The sequence below is a fragment of the Corythoichthys intestinalis genome, chromosome 14 (assembly GCF_030265065.1).
Source record: "Corythoichthys intestinalis isolate RoL2023-P3 chromosome 14, ASM3026506v1, whole genome shotgun sequence".
NCBI lineage: Eukaryota > Metazoa > Chordata > Actinopteri > Syngnathiformes > Syngnathidae > Corythoichthys > Corythoichthys intestinalis.
The window spans coordinates 51,276,676-51,288,978 of NC_080408.1; the positions used below are offsets into that span (position 1 = coordinate 51,276,676).

Here is a 12,303-nt window from a genome sequence, read left to right on the forward strand (position 1 = left end):
TGCTTTTTGGTGTCATACGCACTTTTAAAAAGTTTTTTTTTACCGGTGAAATTTATCCTGGGGCACTGCAGATGAATACTGGGGCACCTGCCCAAGTGAAATATGTCTGGCGACGCCCATCATGAGAAAAGTATAGAAGTGGGATTAAGATGGAAAAGAAGATTATGATGATGATGAAGAGGATGACAATGACAGCAATGAGAATGAATGAATAATTAAATCACATGGGCTCATCATTCAAGTTAACAGCCAAACAGTGGAAGCATGCTAATTTCCTAACAATGTGAAGCGTTGGGTGTGTCCAAATAGATGATAACATGCAATTACCAGACAACAAGAACATATAAAAGTTCACATTGCATTTACAAAGTGTGTGAGAAGACTTGCAAGGCAAGTGTACGCTATCAAAGATGGATCGTGTGTTTTGGTTATTGTTTCTGTTAGTCTCTGTACCACTGATCAAAGGTGAGTAATTGAGTCATTTCTTGAGTAAAGCCTAAAATGAACATGAGTTTCAGGTTAAATTAACTTAATTTGACTTTACTAAAAAAAATAATAGCCAGCCAGAACAAGAGAAGCTCGTAAGGTTTACGTAAGCTGGCAAGTAAAACAAAATTTTTTAAAGTGAAATTATTTCTGTAGGTTTTTATTTTATTAACAGATGGGTAGTTATGTGCAGTAAATTGATTATTGTATTATGGTGTTTAGTATTTCATGATGGTTAGTGAAGAAATTAAGTAGTATTTAACATGCTTTCTCTTCTTTTTTTTTAGGACAGACCCCTGATGATACAGGTAAAAACAAAGACCACTCCTTGGAAACATTCAATTAAAACTCTGACAAGCTTTCGTTTTATTGCAATTGTTTCATTAAATTGCCCATTGGCTGTTAAACTCCCACACTTGTAGCCAGGGGTGGACTTGAAACAAAAAATGGCTTCGAGGGACGAATTTGAATGTATTTATGTACTGTATATATAATAAATCTGCAAACATGAACATAAAAATTTCATTAAATCTGTTAAAATATTAAAAAAATAATATTAAATATCAAATAAATTTAATTATCAAATTATTATTAAAAACAAAAAAAATCACAATGTATGAAAAATGAAACAAGCGTAAAATAGTACGAAAAAAACCCACACACATAGATACATACATACATACATATATACAGTACATACATATCGTGGCATATTGAGGCGCATTGTATTGTGAGCAGGGGTGGACTGGAACCAAAAAATGGCCCTGGCGTTTCTGTCCTAGGCGGCCCAAGGTAGCCCCTATTAAACATTGTTCTCTCCTGTAAAACTTAAGAAAACCCGAGCGGGGGTGGTGCTAGCATTGCGTAGCTTATAGAGTGTTTTCCCATACTATATTTACTGTAACGATTCCTTGAGGGCCACAGTGGGTCCTTGTCTTTGTTCCAACTGATTCAGCACAGAAAGTTTGGTAACACTTTACAATAAGGGTCCTTTAAGTTTAAGCAATTTGATTTTTGCTTTTTACAGGTTCTTTAATTCTTTTAATGATCAGGAGATAATGACACACATATCATGAACTAAAAGAACAAGAGATGTAAGAGATGCAAATGTCCTGGTCATATCAGGTCATTTGGGGGGCATGTCCGGGTCATATCAGGTCATTTGGGGGGCATGTCCTGGTCATATCAGGTCATTTTGGGACATTTGGGATGCCTGTCCTGGTCATATCAGGTCATTTGGGGACATATGGGGGGCGTGTCCTGGTCATATCAGGTCATTTAGGGACATTTGGGATGCCTGTCCTGGTCATATCAGGTCATTTGGGGGGCATGTCCTGGTCATATCAGGTCATTTGAAAGACATGTGCCGGTCATATCAGGTCATTTGGGGGGCATGTCCTGGTCATATCAGGTCATTTGGGGACATTTGGGATGCCTGTCCTGGTCATATCAGGTCATTTGGGGGGCATGCCCTGGTCATATCAGGTCATTTGGGGGACGTGTGCCGGTCATATCAGGTCATTTGGGTACATTTGGGGGCCATGTCCTGGTCATATCAGGTCATTTCAGGGCATGTCCTGGTCATATCAGGTCATTTGGGGGACGTTTGCTGGTCATATCAGGTCATTTGGGGGACGTGTGCCGGTCATATCAGGTCATTTGGGGACATGTCCTGGTCATATCAGGTCATTTAGGGTAATTTGTGGGACATGTCCTATTGATACTATATCTGGTTATTTCCTGTTGATTTGGGGACATTTGTTTTTTTTGCCATTGAAAATGAATTTGAAATTTAGATGTCCATGGCCGTCAATGGCATCGAACATTTGCGTTAGTGGAATCCAAGTACATTGGCATAAATAGAATCAACAAACACGGCCGCCAGTGACAATAAAAAATGTAAATGCAATTTAAAATGAACAGGAAATTTGTACATCCATGCCCGTCAATGGCATCGCCTTACATTTGTGTCAATGGAATCTAAGTACTTTAACATCAAAAGAATTGACAAACATGGCCGTCAATGGCATTAAACAAAATAAACGCCATTGAAAATGAATGGGAAATTTGGACGTCCATGGCTGTCAATGGCATCGACTTACATTTGCATCAGTGGAATCCAAGTACATTGACATCAATAGATTAGACATACATGGCCATCAATGGCATCAATGCAATGTAAATTCCATTGGATATTCCATTGGAAGTGAATGGGAAATTTGAATGTTGCAGCCCATAAAAAATGAATGGGAACGTTTTTGGCAAATTTCAGGGGAACCGTAATTTTTTTCCAAATTCTGTTCACAACTTTGTGTCCCTCACCGTCCCGAAATTTTCGATGTCCAAATTATGTGATTTGGTCAAAAATTGTAGCACTACATACATTTTGACATTTTTTTTTCTGCTAAATCGGTGAAAAATCTGCGTTTATGGGGGAACAGAAAATTTTACGGGATTTGAAAAATTCCCGGTGTCGCGCAAAAATTCCGGTCGTTCCCATATTCAATGGTGCCGATCGGTCAAATGGTTTGGGGTGTGTCGAAGAAATCCCATTAAAAAAAAAATAGAATTTTACTATTTAGATAATTAATTGCCCAACCCAGCTGTAGCCGTATCCGTTAAAAAGATTGTGAAAATCCCACACAAAATACGGGCTGGTGGAAACAATTTTGTGACATTGGTCATAGTGCAATAATAAATTGGATTTCAAATCTCTTCTTACTGTATTTATTGATATGCCATGCACTACATTTTTTTAATGTCAAAGAAATCAAAGTCTTTAATAGGGGACATTTCGTAGATATGACGTTAAAATGTGATGAATTTGATTTATTACAAATACTGTAATTCATTAGTTAGAAAAACTAACATATATCTAATATAATATATAAGTATAAAATCACATTTTTACTACTATCTAATGTCTGTTTAAATTATTACTGTAAGTGTATTTTGTGATTTGACTGGATTGTGCAAATTGGATAGGAAATAACAATGTTTTGTCTTTGCCAGTCGAAGATGGTGATGGAGACGGAGATGGTGACGGAGACGGTGACGGAGATGGGGACGGTGACGGAGTTGGGGACGGGGACGGGGACGGTGACGGAGATGGTGACGGAGTTGATGATGGAGACGGAGACAGTGACGGGGACGGTGACGGAGTTGGTGACGGAGACGGTGACGGAGATGGTGACGGAGTCGGTGACGGGGACGGTGACGGAGATGGGGACGGAGACGGGGACGGTGACGGAGTAGGTGACGGGGACGGTGACGGAGATGGTGACGGAGTTGATGATGGAGACGGAGACAGTGACGGAGACGGGGACGGTGACGGAGTTGGTGACGGAGACGGTGACGGAGATGGTGACGGAGTTGGTGACGGGGACGGTGACGGAGATGGTGACGGAGTTGGTGACGGGGATGGTGACGGAGATGGTGACGGAGATGGTGACGGAGTTGGTGACGGAGACGGTGATGGAGACGGAGATGGGGACGGAGACGGTGATGGAGTTGGTGACGGGGACGGAGATGGTGACGGAGACGGTGACGGTGATGGAGTTGGTGACGGGGACGGTGACGGAGATGGTGACGGAGTTGGTGACGGAGTTGGTGACGGAGTTGATGACGGGGATGGTGATGGAGATGGTGACGGAGTTGGTGACGGGGACGGAGACGGGGATGGTGACGGACACGGTGGAGACGGAGATGGGGACGGAGACGGTGACGGAGTTGGTGACGGGGACGGAGATGGAGACAGTGATGGTGACGGAGACGGTGATGGAGACGGAGATGGGGACGGCGATGGTGACGGAGACAGTGACGGAGACGTTGACGGGGACGGAGAAAGTGATGAAGACTGTGACGGAGACGGTGACGATGATGGTATGTCCTCAAACTCAACACAAAGCACAAGACAGTACCTGTAAATGATAGCTACCAGAAGCCAGTCTATTTGTTCGCCACCGTATAACAACCAGCGTTGCTGTACCTTTCTTAACCAGTAGATGTCATCAAAGTAACATCTACAATTAATTAACCTCTCCCAAACTCTCTAGCGTCTGTTTAACAACCAGCATTTCTGTTCCTTTCTTCACCAGTAGATGCCGGCAAATTAACATCTACAATTGACTTCCCTCTCCCAGACTCTATTGTCTGTTTAAGTTAGTAATGTACCGTAAATATGTCGTGATTTATGGAACCTCAAAAGGGTCCAAATCAAATAAATAAAAACATTTTAAAATAAATACTTATTTGATAAATAACAGACAAATTGTGTAATATGGCCCTTAAATTTTAAAATAAGGCGATATTATTATGAAACTGATTTTACAAGATAAAAAATATACTTTGTGAAAAAAGCTTCTCATCTTAGAATCCTTTTTTCCAATATAGCCTTTTTATTTCATAATGTCGTTTTTCAGCCCAATGAAATTTTACAAGACAAGAAGCGTTTTTCACAAAGACATTGTTTTCATAATGTCTTTTTCCACAATGGCCTTTTCATTTCATAATGTTTTTTTTTCCAGCACAATGAATTGTCTTCTGTCAATCAAATACATAATGTGGAGTCAGTTAATTGATTGGATGGTGGAGTCTGGTCATTAGCATTTAGTAGCTTCTGGTCGCTAGCATTTGGTAACGTCGATAAACTGTTTGGTAAACTTCCAGAAAAAACACACACTTTCTCTTTTGCCCGGACAAGTCCTCTTATCACTTGCTCTCCGGAGAGTCCGTCCGGGTTTCACAAATTCATGAAAATGTCTGGTTTTTATGATTTTTCACGGGAACAATTTGAAGAGAATCCCTCCGGCCGCTAGGGGACAGCGCCTGCATGCGTTGACGTGGCTCCTACTAGTAGGGGCGGGACAAGGAGTAGATATTGCTGTTTTTTTGTTGGCAGCTTACCCTATGTTTCATGGGGAATTACCTCCATCTACTGACGGTTTGGCGAGAGATTAAACTACAGCAGTCCTTCTCAAATAGTGGGGCGCGCCGAGAATGCGCTGTTTGGGGCCGTTTGGCTTTTGGCTTTGACTTTTAATACAGTGGGAAACGAGTAAAGACCACTCTGTTTACTGTGTCTAAAAATGATTGTAGCGGACTGCGGGGAGCCAAATCAATTAAGACGTCACTTAAAGACATTAGACCCCAATCTAATTGATAAGCCGCTTGATTGTTTTCCAGCGAAAACGTGCCGAATATTGCCAACAATCGTCCCGCTTTGTCAGTGTAAACCAGTGAGTACTGTTAGCATGCTCAGTGCAAAATAACCCATTATTGATTTTATTACATTTTTCAGTATCAAATGGTCAAAAATGTACCTTGAGTGTATTTTTACAGTTTGGATGTGACTTTTATTTATTTTAATTCAGGCAAAGTGATGTGCTTTAAGTCTTTTCTGTTACAAACAAAACAATGTTAAAAAAGTTATACTTTATTATATGTTGATCTATGTTACTTTTTTTCTTTAATAGAAAAAAGGACAATTTTAGGCAGAGGTGTACTTATAATAGTAATTTTATAGACAAATGCTGCTATATACAGTGGCGGCCAAGAGTTTGTGGTGGGGGGAGCATTTACGTCTTCCTTGGGGGTGGGGGTGGGGCTAACAGAAAATAATTGAGAAGCACTGGACTACAGTAAGGAGTTCTAAACGTGGCTCCATATACCTTTCTGTAAATTAATCTCCTGTTAATGTCGATCATGTGTCTTCTGTTGTATATTGGGTTATATGTGTACACAAAGACGCAGTATATTGTATGAGGCTTGTAATTGTTCTGCGTTCATTTATTTGGTTGAATGTTAGTAATATATTCTTAGTAGCTGTGTTACTTATGAGTTTTTTACGATAAATATGTATATAATGGCCACTCTTGGCTTCTGTCGAAGCTTTGTATTGGCGTGATCTGTAAAATTGTTTGGTGTTGCATCGTTTGGCTGCCGATGATTGTAAACGTTTATACTAGCAAAGTTTGATTTGCCTCGGCTCCCGATACTCGCTAATAGGGTAGCTATCAGTCAGCTAAGCTGCGCTAGGGATTACAGGAAATGTAGTTTTGAACTGTGTTTGGAAACATGCTGTTTGAATAGTTTGTCAGTTTATTTCAGTTATTGTTTGCATGCAAACTAGAACATTGAACGGGAGCAAAAATTGAGTGGGAATAACAATATTTTAACGACAACTGTCGCAATAGTAATTTTTAAAAAAAATTGTTGGAACATAGCCATTGACTGGACTACATTTCCAATTCAATTCAATTCAATGTTATTTGTATGGCCCTATATCACAACAAGGTTGTCTCAAAGGGCTTTGCAGAGGCAATATGATAAACAGTCAGAAACAGTAGATGAATTAAGTAACTTTCTAGTCCAAGTCCTGGGCATCTCTAATCCTTACACCCTCCATGTCAGCAACGAAAAACTCCAAAAACCCTTCAGGAAAAAATGAGAAAACCTTGGGGAGAACCACAGTCAGGAGAGATCCACTCCCAAGAAGGATAGGCAAGCTGCACCAGGACTCCTAATGGGAATTAGCAGACGGAGTTACAGTTTATAGAAATGCAATAGAGTGAGGGAACCAGAGGAGGTCCATCTAGCCAGATGAGACGGGGGTTGGGCAACAAGGACGTCCATCCAGCCAGGGGTCTGGATGGTCAGGAGGCTGCGGCTTAAAAATAGCCCCTCCCCAGAGGAGAGGGGGGAAAGGAGACACCGGGTGACTAGTGATAAAGAGACTAGTCAACTAGGTATCGAAATTAGAAAAGAGAAATAAAGTAAGACAATTGGTAGGTAGAGTGAGAAAAAGGAGATAGGACTCAGTGGCTGTACTTCCCCCAGCATTATAGCTTCTAGTGCAGCTTAGACTAAACTGTGAGTCTAGTCCGATTTCAACTAGCCTGACCATAAGCTTTGTCGAATAGGAACGTTTTTAGTCTAATCTTAAATATACAGACTGTGTCAGCTTCTTTAATACTAGCTGGAAGCTGATTCAAGACAGGAGCTTGGTAGCTAAAGGTTCTAGCGCCTACTGTACTTTTAGAAACCCTGGGAATTACCATGGGACTGCATTATAGTATTTATTATTATTATTATTATTATTTGCATTTTTATTATTATTTTTAGTAAGAATGAAAGCTGTTGAATAAAAAAGATTTCCATATAGTATATAATATATACCTTATGGACATATATTTTATTTTTTATTTTTTTTCTTTTTCTTTCGTAAAACGGGCCGAGTGTCTTCTTTTGGGAATTTTCGGAATCAAAATATGGTCTCCCATAGACTTCATAACCAATTGACATGACATGGGGCGCAGGGCCGATCCGTAGGGGGCCTATTTTCAAAACCAAAGCTGCTAACAATCTAAAACCAAAAGAGGCACCTAGCTTAGCCATATATGAGTCTCCATGAGCAGCGGCATAAAAAAATTCAAAGTCGTTCCCTTATAAAATCCAGATGAATTATTTTTTATTTAAGTATAACACAACTTGCTAAATTGCCAAACAAATTGCTATATAAGTCTCACCAAAATCACCAAATGCAGAGATAATCACCTATATTTTCAGGATCAATAGCAATATTTAACATATCATAGTTTTTGACCAAAATAGCAACTTAAATTTTGTTTTTATTTACTGCAAGTTTTCAACAGCTAATAAATCACTCAATTTAACATCAGAAACGTAATACTTGAAGAAAACATGCAGAATCAATTATAAATAATATGTAAATAGATTATTAATAAATTCTATGTACAATCACTTATTATAACTTATTAAAGAATAGAATAGCCCTTTATAATCATTATACACTATATACTGTTAGCAAAAGAGGCACGCGGCCGCCTGGCGTAAACAGCTTTTCTGGCAAAAATTCTTGTGAATGAATGCTTAAATCCCTGTATTCTTCATAGATTTGGACGTAAAACAGTCTCGATTCTTGGTTAAAAGCAATGAAACTCTGCAGTTAGCATTTATTTGACATATATTGTTTAAGTACAATGCTACTTTGTCTGCGAATGAGGCTAGCAGCCGCCTGCGCGTAAAAGGAGCTTTTCTGGCGAAAATTCTTGTGAATAAATGCTTAAATCCCTGTATTCTTTATAGATATGGACGTGAAACAGTCTCGATTCTTGGTTAAAAGCAAAAGAAACAGTGCAGGTAGCATGTATTTTACGTAAATATGGCTAATGTGCGGCTCGTCTTAAGCCGCCTCCATATGTAAATGAAGAAAATTCATGTGAGTAAATACTTCAATCACTGAATTCTTTATAGGTATGGACGTAACACTGTCTCGATTTTTTGTTGAAAAAGCTAAAAACCCAGGCAGTTATGCATCTTTTTTACGTGTATATGTCAAAGAATGACCATAGCGGTTCCCATTCTCCCTTTGATTTTTTTCACAACGTTTCAAAATGCATGCGTGGTACGAAAAATATAGTATTTACCTTGAATCCTTCCTGTTTGTATGCGGTACAGCTTTCGTACTTCTTCCAAAATCTAAGCTTAAACCAAGCTTTGACATGACTGTGTGCCGCCTTCGACTGACTATTACTAAATAACGATTCAAGCTCGGCCCCCTATGGTAAGCCGTCACGCAAAGAATGACGAAGTGTCACGTCAATCAGGGCTGAAAGTGGGCCAGAACGGTCAGGAACGCAGTTCCGGTATAAGATTCAGGGCCGGAATGCTGTTCCTGTACATGGTGCTTTGTTTCCAAAAATATGACGGCAACTGTCAAAACGCTATGAAAAAAAAAAAAAAAAAAAAGCTAAACTGCCACACATGCATTTCATCTCCAAGAATTAAACAATCTACCAACATCAGATTTACATACACAAGAGTTAACAACAAGCATAATAAAGTGCTTGGGTAGCAAAATCCGTTTCCACTGATATATATTATTTATTTTATTCCACGGACGGCATGGAGTTTTCCCCAGCTGCTGCAGTTATCTGAGTCTGACGATGATGAGTCACGTCAGTACGAATGCACGCAGCAAAGAAAAACGCCTGGACTCATTTATCCGTTCAATTGGCTGACATACTAGCTTGTGATCAGCATAGATAGTTAGCTCTGTTTGGTTCAAATGCGCATGTTTTCTGGAACAGCAAAAAAAAAAGTTTGTTGAATGGATGCGACAAAAAAAAGGGCAATGCAACAGAAAATGGGTGAAATCTTTAAGAGCAAGGAAAGAGTTGAGGCTTATTTATCATATTTAGTTTCATTTGCTCTGATGGGTTGTGCGATCTTCAAAATATATTCCATTTCACTCTGCATTATATAAGTCATTTGTACTTATTTTTCTGAATGTATGTTACTTATATCTTTATAAAAAAAATAATAATAATAAAAAAAGCAAAGGTAAATGTTTACATTAACTTCAATTTTAATATACATCCTATGTTCTTAGGTAGTTAAAATTGAGATTTGACATTTAGTATGTGAGGAAATGAGGGAAAATAAAAATTAGGAGATGGAGGTTGGTTGGGGTTATTGCTGTTTTTGTTAATTTTTATTTTGCAAATCATTGAAAAAATAAATTTTGAATGAAAATCTGTTTTTGTATGTGTTATAGAAATAACTGTGTTAAAACAGTTTTCTTTGCATTTCAGTAGTTTTAGGAGGTTTGATCCCCACTCCCTCCAAAATGAAAATAAATAAATAACAATTTCTGGCTCCGTGGCGACCATCACTTCGGGGAGTAGCGGTAACAAATTGTAGCCACTTTCACCCTTGACGTCAATAGTAATAAAGTCTATAGGTCACCCTAATAAAAGGCTTTTTGAGGCTGTTTTCAAGCAAGTGATTGTATGTGTTCAGTTTCCTTGCATTCACTCAAATGAGTAGTGTACAACTAAAGGTCAAAATATTGTATGTAGATTGTCACTTCATCACTTTGTTTATTTCTCTTTTTTCAGAAGTGCTGTTTAATACAAGTGTTGTCCTTAAACTGGGCCAGGGAATTGATGTGGGCGAAATCATCGAAACTGTAAGTGTATGCAGTACATAAAGTGTGCAGCAGTTGGACACATCCTTGCTCTCATGATGAATGTTTGCTGTCTTACAGCTGGTCGAAGAGGCAACTGATATAAATTGTGAAAAATGCGTGTTTGACGTCCGCATGAAAATACGGAAATGTCATCCCTAACTTCCTCATCTACAATGGAGATGCCCACTGTTCCACTCTGTCAGAAATAGTGTGTACCTAATGTAACCTACTGAGGATTACTTCAAATCATGTTCATGTAAACCATGACAATAAAAGCATATAAACCGTCTTTTTTAATGAGCTTATTCATTTTAATTTCCTGACTTGAACTGGTAAGCAGTATTAGAAGTGTAATAGGCATGCCGACATTTAACAGGTTAAGCTTCATTTAAAGCAACATTAGGTAACTTTTCAACTTTGACAAAATATTCTCATAACATTTGTGATGATATGGCAACTGACAACTAGTTGAATGACACCTCTTTTACAGTTAAGGGGGTCTTTGTCGCTTTTGCCGGCACTAATTCACTTTTAGGAGGCTGGCAGGAACCCTGCCACACAACCCTGCCGCACAAAAAAAATTACACATGTGCTAACTGCTTTACGGCATACGTGACTTCCCCTTACCCCATTCGTTATAAAGACGGAAGTCGCACGAATTTTGCATAGTTAGCAGAGTAACTAAAGAGACAAAAAGTTTTGTCCGAGGAGATTAAAAAAAAAAACAGACAAAAAAAAAAAAGGGAAACTACCAAAGACTACAAAAAGACTCTCCAGAATAAATATTGGCTCGGCTTTCACTCGCTGGTGTGACCACTCCTTCCTTCAACTGAACTCATCACCACTGACAAGTTCCGGTGAGGGTGGAGGGCTGGTGTGGAATACCGTACGAAATCAAACGGTTTGCAATACTGTCATATGCTATTGTTTAGCCAAAACTGGATTAATTACCTCAGTACTATTGTAAACATTTTTTAAAGGGTACCAAGAATAGAAAGACATTTAGTTCTTAAAAGATACATGTTAGTACGAGTTATAATAATGTAATATTAAAAGACCACTTAATGTTTTTGTTTCAATAATATTTGTAAATTTATTTTAACTAGTAGGTCGCCATTGTTGTTGACGTCGCTGGGCGGTGACGTCGCATGGCCACGCTACCGGAATTCCACGTGTCACTCTAAAAAAAAAAAAAAAAAACTGTCACTCTTTAATTATGTACGGTAGTTATTTAAATACGCCACAAGGTGTCAATGGCGAGTTTTAAATTAATTAGGGATCAAGCCACTGACTGCGTTTTGTCCCTTGACTGACGCTGTAGCTTTCCTTTATTCCACAAAGGAGTGTAAGGCAGAAGAGAGAAAGGAGAGAGGACACAAGCAGATTCGTCGCTCATACCGCCCTGTTTATTGGCATAAGCTTGAGCAACTCCATCACAACAAACAGTAGTATCATATAGTGAAAATACAACAAAAATAACATTCATGTCTCTCAAAAACTAATGTTTACAAAAAGAAAAGTGCTTCAATCTGTATTAATGAGGCCCCATTCTCACACAGTTAAACAGCAATGCAAAGAGAACTGGCATTCACAAATTCACAATCATAATATATATGCAAAATACTAGTGCTGTCAAATTTATCGCGTTTACAAGCGGTAATTCATTTTTTAAATTAATCACGTTAAAATATTTGACGGATTTAACGCATGCACGGAATGACCTGCTCATGCATAGCCTCAAACAGATTACAATGACGCCGTTTTTTTGCACATAATAAGAGGCATAGAAAGGCGAGTGGACTCAGGCGTTCATTGGACTGCGCCGT

General features: G+C 38.9%; 1 protein-coding gene across 1 annotated transcript; it reads left to right on the forward strand.

Moving 5' to 3' along the window:
- Window positions 1-386: 386 nt before the first annotated feature.
- On the forward strand, window positions 387-10,746 carry LOC130929597 (serine-aspartate repeat-containing protein F-like). Its single transcript, XM_057856884.1, has 5 exons — window positions 387-465; window positions 774-794; window positions 3,499-4,368; window positions 10,407-10,477; window positions 10,556-10,746. Exons 1-5 carry the CDS (start codon window positions 411-413, stop codon window positions 10,634-10,636), a joined length of 1,098 nt encoding a protein of 365 aa, XP_057712867.1. The 5' UTR covers window positions 387-410; the 3' UTR covers window positions 10,637-10,746.
- Window positions 10,747-12,303: the final 1,557 nt, after the last annotated feature.

What these genes read in the sequence shown, in the direction of transcription:
- LOC130929597 (XM_057856884.1), top strand. Translation starts at nt 411, where the DNA reads ATGGATCGTGTGTTTTGGTTATTGTTTCTGTTAGTCTCTGTACCACTG. An exon ending in CGGAGACGGTGACGATGATG is followed by an intron (nt 4,369 to 10,406) that starts GTATGTCCTCAA and finishes CTCTTTTTTCAG; the next exon opens with AAGTGCTGTTTAATACAAGT. An exon ending in TGGGCGAAATCATCGAAACT is followed by an intron (nt 10,478 to 10,555) that starts GTAAGTGTATGC and finishes GCTGTCTTACAG; the next exon opens with CTGGTCGAAGAGGCAACTGA.